Source organism: Corapipo altera, unplaced genomic scaffold (genome assembly GCF_003945725.1).
Source record: "Corapipo altera isolate COAL_440 unplaced genomic scaffold, ASM394572v1 52b, whole genome shotgun sequence".
Lineage (NCBI taxonomy): Eukaryota > Metazoa > Chordata > Aves > Passeriformes > Pipridae > Corapipo > Corapipo altera.
Window position 1 is genome coordinate 880,145 of NW_020884922.1, and position 18,451 is coordinate 898,595.

At 39.7% G+C, this 18,451-nt stretch overlaps 1 protein-coding gene across 1 annotated transcript in view; it reads left to right on the forward strand.

The window, feature by feature from the left end:
- The window catches only part of CPQ (carboxypeptidase Q), a 152,431-nt gene extending 135,666 nt beyond the window's left edge, over nt 1-16,765 (forward strand). Inside the window, exon 8 of the mRNA XM_027656947.1 lies at nt 16,257-16,765. Within this exon, the coding sequence (XP_027512748.1) occupies nt 16,257-16,417 (161 nt within the window). The 3' untranslated portion in view covers nt 16,418-16,765. The remainder of the gene's footprint in view (nt 1-16,256) is intronic.
- The last annotated feature ends 1,686 nt before the right edge of the window (nt 16,766-18,451 follow it).

The following is an 18,451-nucleotide window of genomic DNA, read 5'->3' on the forward strand; positions in this document are numbered from 1 at the left end:
GGTTTTCTGTTCTAAGTAGTGCCAGCCTGCATCATCTAAATAATACTAAATGATCCAGGTAACCAGGCTCACAGTATGTTGCAGTCAGTGGCCTTTTAGATGCAGAAATATTCTGAGTTATTTAAAGTGTTAGATGCAAATTATGATGCAGTCTTTCCTTTGAGCCTTTGTGTAATATAAATCCAATGCCCTCGTCCTGCAGCCAGGTGCCTGCGGCTTCCCGCTGCATTGCTTGGCTCAAGCTGAAAGGCAGTGTAAGGCAGATGGGAAGGGAAAAGGGAGAGGGGAGGTGAAGTGGCTGGGGTAGAGTTGTGTGGGGCCATAGGCTTTCAGCTTTCTAGAATAACTACTCTCAAACAAAAGCATCTTTTAGTTGGTTTTCAGATTTAAGCCAGAGATAAGCAGGAAGTATTAATGATACCAATTACTGTTATTGACTCCCTGCATATTTTTCTGTTCTATGCTTTAAAAATGCTAACTGAATCTTTAGACACAAGAGATTGCAACATCAGCTCTTCATTTCCAAATTAGATACTCTGAGATAAGCTGAATGGGTTTGAAATATTTAAAAAAAAATTTAATAAAAAATATTTGAAAAATAAAGGTTGTTAACTAACTGTCTTTTCATTCCTATTTCAGAGCAGAAGAAAGGGCTGGTGCATGTGCTATGGGTGTCACTTGAAAGAAGTCTCTAGATAAATACTGCTGAAGGCTGGGCAGTTGTGTTTTTTGTTGCACTCAGGTGTTAACTGGTGCATCTCGCAGCCTGAACCAGGCCTTTATATTCATAGCAGCCGCTGGAGAAAGAGGCAGCAGTCTGGTAGGCTACTGTCTGCACAGTCTGTGATGGTTTCAAGTCATAGTGCATTCTCTTTTTGTTGTCTCTGCTCAAAGGTTGCAGATATAGATAGCCACTGATATAGCCAAAATGCCTCATTTTGGCAAAGCCTAGATTCATTCTTGAGGGGTTTTATTTCCCCATGCAGAAGGACTATGGAGGTTCCTAAACTACTTGCACAGAACTGCTACTGCCAGCCTTGAAATTGTTATTAGTGTTTCAGCCACCATTACTCTTGAGCTTGTAACCAAGAACATGAAGGAGATTGGGCCTGACAGGGCAGCTCTCACTCTCTTGCTGTGCTGCAGTGTGAGAAGCACAGGCTGAGCATGTCAGGGCTTTGACACTCCACTGCAGCAGGTTGTTTTCTTGGCCTGAACAATTTTAGCCCTTCTGCTAAAAGCCCTTCTGACTTCTAGCTAGGAAGCAGATTTCATTGTGCAGCTGAAACTAATTGATAAATTTTAGACATCTTAATCTTGAAAACAACCCAAATCATATACATCTTTAATTTAAAATCCTCAAGATATTCTAACTGGGAAGCATTGAGGAAACTTAATTAGTCTACCTGGCTCTTTCTACTGATCCAGATTACTATGTACTATTCTTGTCCACCAACACCTAGATTTTAGGGCAGATGTTCATATGCAGTCATCATTAAAAGCATGTGCATTGGATGCTATTGAAGCCTCTAAGTCTCTGCATTTATGTCTTTTATTTCAGGATGCTTGGGGGAAAGAAGAAATCTTCACACAGTTAAAAATTTCATTTGCTTTCTCTTTTCCATGTAGCTCTTCTCTTTCACTCAGACAAGTAACTACCAGGAAATCTGTTAATGGTAAAATGATTTTGAGACATGGTGCTCTGTTTTTGAGAACATTATCTTGGATTAAAAACTTTTTCACTCAGTATACTGAACCCAGTCACAATTTCACTATCCCTTAGCCCGAGTAATGACTTAAAGTTTCTAATTACAGAGCAAGAGGACTGCGTGTGGTCCCTGGGGCCTGAGCTAAGAGAGTGCTAAGAAACACTCCTGTAATAATTTAACAGGCATGAGAGCTCCTGCCTGCTGAGACAGCTCTTGTGCCTCTGTGGAAATGTGCAGGATCACTGCTTTACCCGTGTCTTGGGTCAGTCCTCCCAGCCAACCCTCCCTTGGCTTCACCTCCCTGAGCTTTGCAAGTCATGGCTTGGACCTCAGCCCCAGCCCTAATTACACATCTTACCTGTGCAAAAGCTTTTGCCTCCCCATTTTAGGTGTAGAGCATCCTTTCTGCAGGGAAAAAAAAAATTGAGCAGAATTGAATCTGTGTTCCCATCATGGATAGCATTATTCCGTGCCTTTTGCTGCTTTTTTTCAGATCATTCTCTTTTTCTTCTTGATTTGCAGTGCATTTCAAATTCACTGAGATAGGGAAAAGTGTGATTGCTCTTCCACTGTTTCAAGGAGTGAATATTTGGCCGCTCCATTTGCTAAAATGGAGAGTGGTAAAGACACTCTGGGTGCCTCATCTAATTCCAGATAAGCCTTGGGCTCTCGATACACAGCGCAAGAATCTAATTATAGAAGTAATTATTATTGCCTTCTCTGCTACACTGCATTTTTTCAAAACCTTTGGAGTCACGGTGCTGGACCTTGCTGGCAGTGGTGGGACATAATGGCAGTCTGTCAGCTTTGAAATAATTTGACTGTACTTACCTGGAATGAGTTACTTATTTAAAATCTCACTTGTCTATTTTTTGACCCTGAAAAGAATATGTGACAGGGGAAGTATTCCTTTCTTCACTCAATGCATTTTAATTTCTATGGCTGCATTTCTGAAAAGGTGGTGCCTTTTCTTCACCTCCTCTGAAGAATCTGATAATAGCTAATGCTAAGGTTGGACTACTCAGGACTAATGAGACCTACTACTTTTTCTTCTTTTGTGTCAGTCCTTGGAGGAATGGGAAATGGAAACTATTCAACCAATAATCATGAACAACTATTTTGCAATGATGGACCTTAAAGAGAGAAAAATCGTCCTCTCTTTTTTTGCTATCATGTGCCTGTCAATTTTAAAGTGAGGATGTAAAAGTGAAGTGAGGATGTAAAAGTAAAATAAGTATTGGCCAGAGTATAAAAATTTTTCATTCAGATGTTATTTTTAGGTAACACTTTAAATTCCAGTTTGACTGAGTACTCGTTGCAGTCCTTTGAATTTATAGCATGCCATTCTATTTAGCAAGTGCACATTTGGCTCCTGAAAGGTTTTAAATTATATGTGGGTTGTTATACCTCTGTGTTTATATTTATGAATCTAATGCGTAAAAGAAGTCTTCAGTTTATGCATTTGAAAGGAACTAATAGTCTAATGGGATTCCAGTTATGAATACTTGCATTTGGGGAGCATGTCTTTCCCCTGTGAAAGGCAAGCCTAGCAATGCAGAGATTAAGATTTTTTAAGGTATGTATTCTAGTTTCTCTCTATAAAAATAGTTTTAATCATTTGGTAATAATCTTACTCTAGGCTACTAACAGTTATCATCACTGACTCTTTTTCCCCCTTTGCATTTGTCTATAGGTGATGTTTGAATATAGCACCATAAACAGCTTTGCAGGAGCATACTTGTGCTTGATTTCTTTGACTAAATCCAAATTGAAATTACTTTAATGTATACATTTGTAAACACTGCTTTAAGTTTTAGAATGGGCACAATGTATAAGAAGGATGGTAGGGAGTATTTAAACTGATAGAGGCTTATTTACTTTGTATTGTGTAGAGTCTGGTTACTGTTATCAAATATTTGCATTTGTTGCATCATATGTGAAATGTGCCTTTTGTAGCTGCCTATCACTTTTCTGTAAAAGTATATAATTTAAAATGGGACCTTGCACATTTTTATTCACAAGTGATGAAAACATATATTGATCCTTGATTTGTGCAAAATTATGATTGTGATGGAGATAATCAGAATTTTCTGGAGGAGGATTTTCAAAGCTGCAGTCAACAGCTTGGCACTCATGGCAGCTGGACCCACTAATGCCTTGTTCTGCTTCTGTTAAGTTTCACCCAGACAGTCTTTGCTTTCCACATTTTAAATGGGGCCTTCAACCATATAGATTTAATTTGAAAAAAAAAAACAAACAAAAAACCCCTCAAATTTATAAGAAAACAGCATGATCTGTGTGTAGTAAAACAGAATGCAGTAAGCCTGTGTTTAAGGCAAATGCTATTCGCATTTACTGGTGGGACTGAGGACCTTTCACTGAAAGCAAACAGGTTAAACTTTCAACTTAAAACTAGTTGTCAGCTTCTCTTAGTGTTCTTTCTGAGCTTATATGACTTTTGTTTCACTCCTAATATATTTGCATTTTGACAAGTCACTCACTGTGTTTGCACTGTGGCAAAGTAGCTATCACAGCAACTCAAATTTACAGGTTGGAAGAACTATGCTAGTTAGGGAGACTGCTTTATTTGCTTTGCCTTCTTCTAGGATTAGTTCTGCTCTGTGGATTAGCCAGTGCCCACATAAAAGTAGTGATACACTGCAGAGTCAGAGCAGGTATGAGAAATTTCTCTTACTTCCCTCCTTTAAAGGACAGAAATACTTTAATTTCCCCTTTTCTTTTCCTAATGAAGCCCAAGGTAATTTCATGAAACATTAAAACAGAGAAAGATTCTGAGATTATGAACAACTGTGTTGCAGCAGGTGTCTTCACTGTACCTTAATTTTTTTTTTTTTTTGTTAAAATGTGTTGTTTCTTTGCAGTTTTGCTGACAAAAAATATGCAATTTGTTTTTTAAAACACTGAATAGTTTTCATTCCTGCTGCTTTGTGTTCGTCACCCATTGGACAACATGATCTGTAGACTAGACCAGGAAGGCTTTGTGGTTCTCTGAACCCTACCCCTAACCCTAATGGTGGCTAAGGCTCAGGTGCCCAGCACCATGAGTGGCCCAACTGAGAAAGGTTGTGGAGGGAGCAATGTTGGCATTGTGCTCCCTTTCACATGCCTTTTGCAGCCCCAGAAGGCGCCTCTGGAGCTGTAAGCTTCGTGGCTCTCTGAAGCCTAACCGTGAAGACTGAAAACTCACACATCTGTATAGTCCTGAACCTCGCAATAAGACCACCTATGACCTTTGTTTCAAGAACCTCTCAATGTTTCTGTTACTAATGAACGTGCTAAACATACACTGGTTTATAGATCAAATGAAAGAGATATTTCATCACCAGTATCTGAAGCATCTAACATGTTATGGAATAACTTATTGGTTTAAAACTCAAGTACACATTACTCAAAGTAACCACAGATATTTTGAAGAATATTTTATTGTTGTAGGCCTAGTATATTCTTCCAGGTTTGTCTAATGGTCCTACATCTAAAATTCACCATGATCTTGAAGAGTTTGGTACTCTCAATGGAGTGTGAAAGTAGAGATAGTAAAAACTATTGCTCATTCTCTGGGTGTGCTTGTATAAATGCAGTTTTAGTTTCTGTGATATGAAATATAACAGATGTAGTAGTGTGCTTAGGATGTGTTTTGCTTAAATTAGGTGACTGTTTGGGGGGGGGGGGGGTTGTTGGCTTTTTGGGGGTTTTTTTCCATAACTATTTAAGCTCCAGAACATTAACTGACTTTTTTCACCATCTGGGCAGATGGGAGCTCTGCTTAGTTGGGTCCTATGAATATTGGCATTTCTGATAGTCAACTGCTTGCTGGGAAGGGTCCTACAGGAACTTGGTGATTAAACATCCAGCTGTAATCATATCGAGGAGGGAAGGTTAGAGCAAATGGAAACCACCTGCACATTTCCTATCTATCTCCAGAATACTCTGGAAAAGCAGACCTAATGGCTTGCTTTAAATTGGCTTGTGAGTTCGACTCTAGGTAATTACTCCATTGATTGTAAAATACAAGGAAGCCTCTTGAATGGATTGAAAATGTAAATGAATGCAGACAATTACTGCAAACAGAAATGCTACTCAAAATCCTGTCACGAGGGTAATTTTCATGGTTCCCGTTCCCCACACTTGGCTTTCAAACAGTCCAGGGCTGCCTGTTTCCACTGCATTTCTGGGGAGATTTGGAAGTTGTTGGAATGGGTTGGAGCAAGGGTCTGGCCCTGGGCATTAGCAGAGGACATCAAAGCACTTCAATACTTTGGGTTTCTAAGCAAGCTTATATCAGCTATGTGGTGTAGTTATAGTGATACCTTAAGGTCCTTTTGGTTTTTTGATTTTTCTAATTTTATAAGTTTTATAAGTAGTTATGTAGAAAGTGTAGATTTTAGAATCAGCAGCACTTATTCCTTTATCCTTACCCTTAGCACAGTAACTACACGCATTCCCCAACCCTCTCACCCCAATTTCCCATATCAATTCTCCTGAATTCCATTAGAATATTTAGACTTCTCTTCAAGATAGGCCTCTTCTGTTTAAGAACACTTGTACTCTGACCCGAACCGCAAGATACAGTCAAGAGCTGGGTAACCATGTGCCCTTTGTGCTCCGAGGAAGACCAAGTGATGAAGTAGGTGGTCTCAGAAAGACCTCAGCCCCAATTCCCCAGGGACGGATCAGGGGTGGACCAGGGTAAAAGCCAGAGGGTGGAAAAACCTGGGATTGGTTGGACATTATTATAAAATTGTAACATCTGAGACAGAATGGGCACATGTCTTGTAACCACTATGCCTGAGAGGCACAATTAAATCCTTTCCTTGCCTTACCTCCAAAACTAAGTTGCCTCTGAGTTTCTTTCTCCCTGAGTTTTCTTTTAGGCATCAATAGAGAGAGTATAGAGAAATGCAGAAATACCTTTGGTCAGGAAAGATGGTTCACATGGGTCCCAGTATTCACTTGGCCCTTGTGTGTGACACTTAAAGCTTAATGGCATTAAAATAAATCACTTGCTTTACTGAGCTGAGACATAAACAAACACATAAAAAGAATTCTGAATTAGAGAAAGTGCTGATTTTGCAAAGACTTTCATCCCTCTTACAGTGTTTAAAAGAGAATGCAAAATGTAAAGGATTTCTAGTATCAACTTTTTAAATAGTCTCTGCATAACCATGTAGCCATGTACCTATTTTTAAAGAAAGCACAAATTAAATAAACTATATTAAAAGATACACAATACATCCGAACATAAACAGACATCTAATACAGGTATTATAACCCTTCTAAATTTTTATACCCTATGTAGGGAATCCCCTAAATAAGGTCTGTGATTCACTTAACCAGGGTCATCACAGACCCAAGATAGAAAATATGAAAATAATTCAAGAGTCCATGTCGCTTTGGAAAAAAGAAGTCATGCCTCACCAGTCCAGCAAGGCTTTTTTAGAGGAGTTTTTAACCATTTTTGTAGCTGGATCTGGTCAGTAAAGTACAGCTGAGTCTTCAAAAGCTCCTGGATCAAAGACCTTTAGAGGAAGAAGGTACTGTGAGATGAGAGTCAATCTGCTGAAGGGTAGCAGGGCTCTGCAGAGGGACCTGGACAGGCTGGAGAGATGGGCTGAATCCAGTGGTATGAAGTTTAGCAAGACCAAGTGCCGGGTCCTGCACTTTGGCCACGACAACCCCCTGCAGCGCTACAGGCTGGGGACAGAGTGGCTGGACAGCGGCCAGGCAGAAAGGGACCTGAGAGTACTGATTGGTAGCCCACTAAACATGAGCCAGCAGTGTGCCCAGGTGGCCAAGAAGACCAATGGCATCCTGGCCTGGATCAGGAATAGTGTGGCCAGCAGGACCAGAGCAGTGATTGTCCCCCTGTACTTGGCACTGATGAGGCCACACCTCGAGTGCTGTGTCCAGTTCTGGGCCCCTCAGTTTAGGAAGGATGTTGAAGTGCTGGAGCAACGAGGCTGGTGACGGGTCTGGAGCACAAGTGCCATGAGGAACAGCTGAGGGAGTTGGGATTGTTTAGCCTGGAGAGGAGGAAGCTCAGGGGAGACCTCATCACTCTCTACAACTACCTGAGGTTGTAGCCAGGTGAGGGTTGGTATCTTCTTGCAGGCAACTAGTGACAGAGCAGGAGGACACAGTCTTAAGCTGCACCAGAGGAGGTTTAGGTTGAACATTAGCAAGAAGTTCTTCACAGAAGGGGTGATCAGGCCTTTGAACGGGCTATCCAGGGAGGTGGTGGAGTCACCGTCCCTGGAGGTGTTTAAGAAAAGACTGGATGTGGCACTTAGTGCCATGGTCTGGTTTATAAGGTGGTGTGAGGTCATAGATTGGACTCGATGATCTCAGAGGTCTTTTTCAACCTGGTTGATTGTGTGAGAAATATTTTCCTTCTTCAGAGTAATACCTGATTTAAAGAAGGTAGAAATAAGTTGACAGTCTTGATAATAGAGAAAGGCTTTAGGCTGCCCAGCCACCTTTTTTTCTTTTTGGCACTTTGGATGTTCAGAAAACTGGATGTTAGCTGCAAAGGAAGTGAACATCAAGAATAGCAAGTTGACAGCATTTTCTGATGACTACTTCAAATATTTCATGTCAATACTGAAGCTAACCATGAAAATGTGACAGTAATCTTATAGCAGAAAATGCCTAAACAATGCAACAGCCAGTGACATTTTTGTGTCAATAAAAGCAGAGTGATGCAGTATAGGAGCTATGCATACACAGCAACAGGATCCATGTTATTTTCAAAGAGAATTTTCTGAGAATCTCTGTGGATAATTGTCTGAAATTGTCAAGTCAATACCCAGAGATGGTAAAAAGCATAGTTCCATACAGCTGGGGAAGGAAGAAAGGGAGAAAAAAACAGAAAGCGTCCATAGGTAATGTGTTGTGGTATGCCACACTCACATCTTGAGTCCATTCACATGCTGGTGTTTGCAGGCAGTATTGAGCTTTTCATCTCAGGTACAGTGAAATGCAATTAGAAAAGGGAGAGGAGACACCAGAAGCCTCTATCCTCAGAGATATTGACTAGTTTCTGCATGAGGAGGGCTATTCAGCTTGGGAAAAAGCTGCCAAGTTAGGTGTGATAAAGGTATATTAAGCCATTAATGGTATGAAGGTGAATGAAAAAAGAGAGGGTGCTACTACTACAGCTCCTAAAGTAAGAACTGTAGTGTGCCCACATGAAATGCTCAGGCGTACCATGCATCGCCACAGGGAGCTGGGGGCAGAGGTGTAAATAGATTCAAAAATGGGATTAGTAGGCCTGTGAAGAATCTCTCCATCCCAGGTAGTAAGCCTGCAAGTGGGTCATGTTTGGGCAGCACCAGCTAGGGAGACTTGCCCTTTTCTTTTCTCTTTTTTTAAAGAAAGAGCCTTTCTGTTTGAAGACAGAGGTTGGATGAGTGGAAGAAGAACTTCCAGTGCCTTTTACTGTTGAAGCTTTATCTGGGGGCTTTGTGTGGTTTTTTCCAGTCAAGGGCTGTTAAGGATATTATTTTAGAGTTTAGTCAACTGTGCTCTGTGGAGTAGAACTGCTTCCTTCCCTGAGACCTCATTTCACAGGATTTCATGCAAGTTCAGATTAGATCCCCAGCTGTCTCTGGTCCTCTACTGCAATAAGTGAAAGGTTAATGCATTGCAAAAGTAACTGTGATAATTCTGAGCTGTAATTTAGCCTGTTTAGTGTATCCAGAGGATAAATTCTCAAATGCATTAAGCAAAACAAGAAATAATGCACTCTTCATATTGTCTCCCTTACACTGCAGTCCCATTTAATTAGCTACTGAAACAACTGACTGAAAGCTTTCCCTCTGTCTTGGTGTTTGAATCATGAATTTTAAAGACTTTTGAGAGAGTGACTCAGGAGGTGAAACAGCAGGGCTTCTGATGTTATTTATAAGCTCTGTACTGGAAACTACTTCAGTGTCTGTAGCTATGAAACTCAAGCAACGTAGCCTGTAATTTCATCATTTGAGACTAAGTGACAGGAGAACTAATGCTGTCAGCGCCCCACTAAACAGCATTAGTATTCTCCATTGCCTCTACTTATTCAAAAAATGGATAATGAAATAATTGGCATTAAAGCCAGCTGTCAGCTACAGGTTATCCCACAAAAGAAGAGGTTAATATGAGCACCAAAATACGTGCAATAGATGCCTGCAGTAATTGGGTTTTCATTACAGTAACAGTTCCGCAGACTGCAGTTCAGTGGAGGCAGCACAAAACATCTATGCAACACCTAGCACAAGCAGCCAAACACTCCATGGGGCTTGCAGCAACAGGAATGCTGTGGCATGGGTAGAGCCTTCCAGCCAGCCCATCCTAAACACAAATACTACTGGACCAGGTTTAGTCCCTGACCACTTGGGATTTATGACTTTGCTGGGTTTTAGAAAAATACAAAATGAAAATAAAAAATAGAATAAGAAATTGTGTTCCTGATCCTATCATTCATCTGTTTTTCCTTTGGTAGGTCTTTGACACATATCCTTTGAAGGAAAAGTCATGTGTCTTCCCCTGTCTGCCCTGAAGTTTTGACCTTCGTCAGACCTTGTCAAAATGTGTGGGACAGCAATGCTCCAGTTATGAGAAGGGACAGGCTATTGATTCTGTTACTGTATGGACATATATGTACCCCCATACTGTTGTTTCATAGGGTGCGTAGGAACACAAAGCTGAGTTAGCACTCTGGTGTGAGGAGGAGAATGCTCTTAACTTCACTATTTATGCTTCCCGGGTATACATAGCAGTTTTTAACTGCATAGAAGATTGTGATATGTCCCTTTGCATATTTTTTTGCTATTTCTAAGTACTTGATGTAAAGGAAAAGGACATATGTATTTCATCAGGTCTTGCTTTATTTTTAAAGCATTGTAGTTTTTTAGTACATTCCTGAATAGTTTCATTGACATTAAAAAGGTCTGAGATTGGAATAAACTTGATAATAAAAGAGTTTTTCTTGTTTCTTAAAGAAAAAACAGGAAACAAAAGCAATCTTTAATAGATAGGAAAAAAAGGAGTCTGTCTTTTATAGCCAGGAAAATCTCTGCAGAAATAAAAATAAGGTTTCAGATCAGGCATTTGTGTTGACATCTTACTACAAGCAGTACCTTTGATAGTGCACAAGTTTGTCTTGACAAAGAGGTGAAACTCGAACACAGACATGCTTGGAAGATGCAAGAGAGGCACATGTGTTATCTCACAACACCTTTCTTTTATTTTTGTAAACTTTTGGAGACATTGAGCAAAATATCCCTTGTTAAGGCATTTCCAGCTTTGCTGTTAGTAGGTAGTACAGCTTCCTCAACAGGGCACTAGCCTCAGCTCAGATGTCTGGCATCTATTCCTTTTTCAGCTGCTGTGAGAAAATGAATGTGTCATTTCATCTCTGCATGCCTCTTTCATCCTTCAGTCCCTCTTGTCTGTTTAGAGGGTATGTGCTTCTGAGCTGGAGTCATTTCTATTTGGAGAGGTAGATATACTGTGCAAAATAGTGTCAGGTCCTCTAGGGACTACTGTAAAAGGAAACCTGGAAAAGTTATATGCTTTTTTATACATCATTAGCATATTAACTTCACTGTATATGGCAACGTACATGTAGAGGTCAGTATCCCAAATATCTAACTGTAATACTGAATGCCCAAGAGAGGTTATACAAACAGTGGGGATTTTCCCATTGTATCTGAAAGATTCATGGAATAGTTGAAGTTCAACTTTACTTGAAGCAAAGACAACTGGGAGGCTATTGATAGGGCTCTATGGGAAACATGTACTGACTTCAAGACTCACATTTGGCTTCCTTTGGCAATTCAGTGCTATTTGGGATATAAAAAGAAGAGAAATTAAATTTAGAGAAAAGTGTAATGCAAAACATTTTAAGCTGAAAAGTTATTCTGGAGTTACTGCATGATTTCCCCCTTGAACATATTTGTGTTTTATGGAAGCTGTCTTTGTAATCATCCTGATAATCAGTAACTGGTTTTCCAGTCAGTGTTTTCACAAATGACAATAATTTAAATGCTTAAATGTCTGGCACTAGAGTTCTGTTCTAATGCTGACTTATCACAGCAGTGCTTATGAAGGCAGTAGCACCTGATGGAGATTGACAAGAAGCAGTGGTTGTCATTGACCTGCTCATCATTCATTTTGTAGGTCATTTAATCTTTTACCTCAATAGTAGCATTTCATCTTCTTAAGGTGGCAAGAAAAAGTTGAGTCAAACAGTTTATTAACGTGTGAAGAATTGGTGTTTAATGTGAATATGTTGTAAGGCAAGTCAGTACCCTCATCATCGGCTAATTAATATTCACATTCTGCATTTCATGCTGAGATTAGAAGCTAGAAGGAATGGACTGTTTTTCAGAATTCCTACATGTGTGTGTGTGTATTTTCATCACGATACTCTTATGCAGCTGATTACTAAAAATATATTGTCAATATCCACTACCAAAGCAGCTGCTTTTACCTGCCTTATGCATCAAACCATGTATGAAATAGTTGGTTATGCAGAGACTCATGAAGTGAGTTCAAGACACGAATGAACTTGAGTCGAAGATTTTGTTTATGCTCTGCCAATTCTAAGAGATGTCTGAAAGAGCCAAGGAAATGGCACATGGGTTAGAATTCCACAGAACAGTTGAGGTTGGCAGGCACCCCTTGAGCTCTCTGGGCAATGTGTTCCAGTGTTTGACCCTAGGGGATCGCCAGTGGCACTAAATAGCTCCTGATAGTGGAAGTACTGCCCTAAACTAGGTAACTAAACTGTACTAAAGAGGGTTTTCTGCTACTTTGTAATGGTACTGTAAATTATCCATGTATTATTTCATTGAAGCTGTAAATTATTCATTATTTTCAGTTTCTAATTTCCATCATTTTTGATGCATTCAAGTAATAAGTACAGCATTTTTGGCAGCAGTTTTTAACATTCCCTATTTTCATGCCACAGCACCTACTACATCCAGCTAGAAGCAGTTTCTCACTGATTTTCTTCTTGGCCAGCATTGTTCCTCATGTGATTTGCATCACTGTAAATGTGAACAGACTGAAAAAGGACAATTAAAGAGGATTGTTTGGAAAACGTCTCTTTTTTTCTTTATGGGTGCTCTGCAAACAGGAAAAAAGAAAAGTGCATAAAATGTGACAGTGTAGCACTGAGCCCATCTCTTTCTTTTTCTGTTTGAGTGTTGGTTCCACCTGGAAATCAGAATTAGATATGCAGTACATACCTACATAACACGTCCCAGCTGAGGACTTTTAAGTACTTAATTAAAACTTTCAGACATTTGTAAGGCTGCATGCTGTCTCCTTTCTAGGTGGCTAGCATGGACATGGGTAAATAATTGATAGGTCTATGAACCACGGATACTCATCTGTTTTACTTGACAGCTAGCTTGTATAGCTGGCAAAAATGAGCCCCCATTTGTTACTGACTGTTGTTCTTGAGAGAAATGTTACATAATAACAACAACAAAAAACACAGAACAAACTGATCAATTTTAGGTGAAATAACAAAATAGTTAGCAATTGAAGTTTTCAAGATTGTATCTAGGGGAATTTTCCCAGATTCTTTCAAGTTTCCAGACATGGCATGTTTGACTTTCAGGCAGATTTCCTTTGAGAAGGCTTAATAATTCAGTGGCTATCAAGGATATGTTACAGTCAACCAGCTGATGTTCTTTGAAACCTCACTGTTTGAAGCACTGTGCCCCCACCTTCTGTGGGATGGCTGATGTGCTCATAGCATTGCTTCTTCTGTTAGACTTTAAGAAAAGGGGCTGTAGGTTCCTATGGACTTTATTGAGGTAACCCAACATGACTGCAGTCTGAAGAGCCCCACAGAACTTCCCTCTTCACAATCATCTGCAAGGGTTGACCTCAGTCCTGGATACATTTACTGATGAAAGGGCACTATTCAGTATCTTGCTGCAGCCTGGTGACCTCTGGATTCATAAATGTCTCCAGGCAGCTAACATCAATGTGGAGGAGTCTCAGGTTTGAAGCAGCAGGAGACATGAAAATTGCTTGCAGTCATTTCTGTGCCCCAGGGTGTTTCATGTCTAGAGGCTTGCATGAGGCCCTTGGCTGTGAACTGTTCTTGTGCTCAAAACCAAGAACATGGATTTTCATTTTTGTTTCTAATTATATAGGATAAAACTGCTTTCTCAGGGTCTTTTCCTTAGTCTCACAAGATGTTTACAGGTCACTGATTTCAATGCTAGCCCATGACATGAAAGAGATAGCATGGCTAGTTTGAGAACCTTTCTGTCTACTCACACATTCTGATATGTCACAGTAATTTCTTGATGTCGAAGTCTATAATTTTCTGATTTATAAAATCAATTTAGAGAAAAAAAATCTTTTTCAGCATTTCAGGGAATTAAACATGACAAAGGAAAGAGTGTTTGTTCCTGTTCCTTTCACAGGGATAGAGCGCTACTCTGTAAATCCATAGTTACTGTGATGAGTAAAATTTGTCCTAGGACAAATTCCAGGCAACCAGTTTTTGTCTTCTGTCTTACAGAAATTTTCAAAAACTGTAATGAGTTTGCCTCAGTGGCTTAATTTGTAATGTGTCTGTATTGCAGAAGTCTATCAGTTAAAGAATTTATCATTGTTCAATCCTTTTATGGTTGCATATATTTAAAAGGATTTAGAATCAAATTTAGAAGTGAATATGAGTTGGCATAAATTCAATGTGAAAATTATTGGAACATAATTCAGCACCTGTAACCTATCCAGTGACTTCTGCAGGATTGCCTTGCTTCAAGTCAATAGCAAACAAGTCATTTAAGAACAAGAGCCTCTTAAAACAAAATCAGTCACAATAACATATAACCATATGCTACACCATTTGGTCTTTCTGCTTATCATCTCTCTTATGAAGGAATCTTCATCTTGTATGGATTTATAAAATGCATTAACTTTCTATTCTTTTTCTCTAAAATAGCAGTGAAATGAGCAATCCAAGTCAGTCTCCATTACAGCAATAAAAACATGCCTGTTAACCACAGGGAGATCTGGACTCTGTTCTGAATGACTATATGAGTGATCAAAAGATATGTATTATAGGAATGTACAGTTGTGCTGTGGGAAATTTTGCTTTCATTCTCTTCAAAGGCTTCAGGCATCTCAGGAAAACTTAAGAAAAATCATAACAGTAAGTCTTATGAGCACACATGAGTTTATCAAAGCCCTCATCATCTGATACTGATTTCCACTGCATGTAAATAAATACATGAATAATTAATTTAATTCATCTTTATTATGAAACAATCCTGGGTTTTTTTCTTCCTTACTTGGCATAGTAGGAGTAGCTTCAGTCTGTGTTTCCTCCTGCAGCCCATGGCTCATACTTGTGAATTCACATCAGTGGATGTTCTCTGGGTTTGATGACCAAGCAAGGAACAGGTCCTGTTGTGCTAGATGGGTCCTACCCTAGGAGCTGTGCAGCTCCAAGCCCTTGTCAGTGAGCAGGCAAGGGAATCAGTGCAAAGGAACTGCAAGCAGTGAATTAGTGCTGTGGGGAGAAAATATCACATTTACTTATTTTCAAAATGTGTGGAATTCTGTTAATGATGGAATGGTTGTTGAGATTACAACAAAGGAGATTGAGGCTGATAAAACCAGAGAAAAGGCAGAGATAACGAACTGAGAAGGAAGGAATTTCAAGGGAACAGGGGGATTAGGGAGAGTCAGTAGAGACTGGACCAGGCAGACAATGGCCAGGGTGAAAATTCTCTGCCAGTGTCTCTGCTGTGGGTCCCAGTGGGGTGGCAGCTTCTCCAGCTTATCTTGACTTTGGTCTGCCTTGAGTGATGCCTTGCAAGCATAATTTGTACTCCCTGAGCCCAGCTGGCTTGGGTAGTAGTAGTTCTTTCCCTGCCCATGTGCTCCCAGAGGGAATCAGTTGTTCCTGAATGGGAAGAACTGTGGTTTCACCCAACTTGCTTCTGCCCCAGCTTATGAGGACTCCTGACTGTGAGAAGAATGTAGTCGTGGGCTCTCTGAGTTACCCCAGGTTATCTGCAAAATTGCTCTGAAACAGCACATCCTTGTGATGAACAAGGGCTCAAAAGCAGAAGCAAACTTCAAAGTGTTCCCCAACACAAATAACAGCAAGCAAAGGATTCATAACTCAGTAGTAACTCATCATCAGAGCAGTGGGATAGAGAACAGGGGAAGTGCTGCCCTGGGGTTACAGTAGGGATTTTCCTGCTTGGACTCTGCTACTTTCAGAGGAAAATGGATGCGTACTGTTGCTGAGGAAACAAGTCTCCCAGGGGAAGGTTGGCTTTTCCCTGGTGTGAATTTTTGCTGCCTCATGATCACTTGAGTCAATTAACCCAAAACCTACAAACTGCACATGCCATGGCTCTGTACAGTTATTATATTTTGAATATATTATGAATTTTATACAGTTGCATGTGGATTTAATCATAAACAGCCCAGGAACAGATTCAAGTTTATATTCTTCTTTAAATATTTGTATTCCTATAATGGAACTTTGCCCATTTTTGTCTGTAGGTGCCAGCTTGCATAATGACATCAGTAAATACTTCTGGTTTCATCATTCTCAAGGGGACATGATGACAGTTCAGGATCCAAACCAGATGAATCTCTGTGCTGCTGTTTGGACTGTTGTCTCCTATGTAATTGCTGACATGGAGGAGATGTTGCCAAGGTAATAAAACAGCAAGAAAGAAGATTTCTGTTCTTCAATAAAGATTTTAAGTCCACTAATGCATATGGACTACAGCTGTGCTAAATTCTGCTTTTAACCTTGATTTTGTGCTTTATTATTGTATCTGTTTTCCTCAAAGTAAATGCTCTTTTACATATACCTGTTTCTTTACGCTGTTTTGATCTCTTCCATTTGTGATTTTCACTTAAAATGTATTCTTTTAAGTCCTTCTTAAATTTCAAATGGAGGTAGGATACCTCTTTGACAATGATATAATAAACATTTGTATGCACAGTGATCCCATGCAGCAGGAAAAGTGCACCAAATAAATTTGTTTCATCGGAATAATTAATGTATTGAGTTACTTGTTTACTTGTTTTGTTTCTGTCTTTCATTCTATGCATTGAAATGAAGTACTATTAACCAATCAGCCCTTTTTTTTTACTGTTTTAAGGTAATACTGTAGTTTCTAGAAGTTTTCAGGTTATAGGACAAATTAATCTTGTCTGTTTTAATGGTAGTATATGGTAGAGTGGTGAAATAGTAGTCAAAATGCTAAAATAATTGGGCTTTTAATGGTTTCATTCAGATCTGCTGTTAAATGTTACTAAAGGTTCATGTAAGACTCAGATAAACCAGGACACAGAGGATAGGAAGCCAACCAAAGGACTCTTATTTCTCCCATCTTTTTTTGGCCACCTCCCTGTGGAAAGGCACGTGTGTCCTTTTCCGTCCCATGGAAGACTCGCCATAGTGACAAGCAGAGAATTTCATATGGCACTTTGTCTCTGAAATGCCATGATGTTTCAGAAACAGCATCACAGCTGTGATTTGTGACCTTCAGTACCTGCCAGCTGATATCTAACAAAGTGTAAGAGCAGATTTTGGTTCAGAGTCCTGAAGCCCCTCCCAGCTGCCCCTCCCCTGTGGGGATGGCCTTTCCGGCTGGAAGCTGGGTGAGAGGATGCTCGTGCATATTCATTTTGATGAAGGAATTCATCTAGGAATTTGATTCTTATATACTTTGTTGTTTTAGGGGGTCTTTTGTTTGTTTGTTTTTTCCTACTGAGATTATGAATATTCAGGTGAGTTTTAGGTATATCTGTAGAGAAGATATAACTGGTCTTGGGGAATATTTTAAGATGTATGGTTTCTGCGCATTTCTTTGTGACATGATCCTTACTTGTGCTTTTAAATTTTGCAACAAGCAGACTCACTGATGTGAATAACTGCTGCAATATAATCAACACCAAACAACTAACGTAACAAACAACGTGGTGTATTAAACCAAATGGCAGGCAGTCCCTGGTGCTGTTAATCAGTTCTGCTGTTGAGCAATAGTTGAGTGATGAGCAATCCATTGCTATAGAATTCATAATCATGATATCTGTTTACCACGATAATAGCTGTTTTCCATCAAATTTATAAACTATTTCAGTTTTCCTTCCAAATAATTTCAGGAGCATAAAAGCTGGCTGGAGATATGCTGCTCTATCTTTTTTAAAGAAACAATATTGAAATAAATAAAGTTAGCAAAGACTTCCTCTGCCTTCCAGGCACGATGCCTACGCTTTTTTTTCTGACTTGCTTGACAAGGGCATAGTTGGTGGTACTCACCATGGACAGATCTTCAGCTGTCTCCAAATCCAGCCTTTTGACCTTCACAGAATATTACTGTTTCCTAAACTGCATTTCTTATTGTTTTCCCTCAAGGTATGTGACTTTGTGCATCAGAGATTCAGAAGGGTATTCCATGAAGTTACCTATATTGTTCCAAATCTTAACCTATGCTCGCTTGGAAACGGTGTTAATTTGTGTTTTTCTCCATTGCCTCAAGTTAAACAGAGAATCTCTGGAGTCAAGAATACTCCTCTGCAGAGGAGAAGAGTGCAAGGGGCACATGGCACCATAGCACATCCCAAGGTGTGCTGTTGGCTCCTAAGTAAGAAAATTAACTATACCCCAGCCAAAAGCAGCACAGCTGTGTAAGACAGACCAAAAAAATTAAGACCATGGTGCCCCTGAAGAAAATATAAAC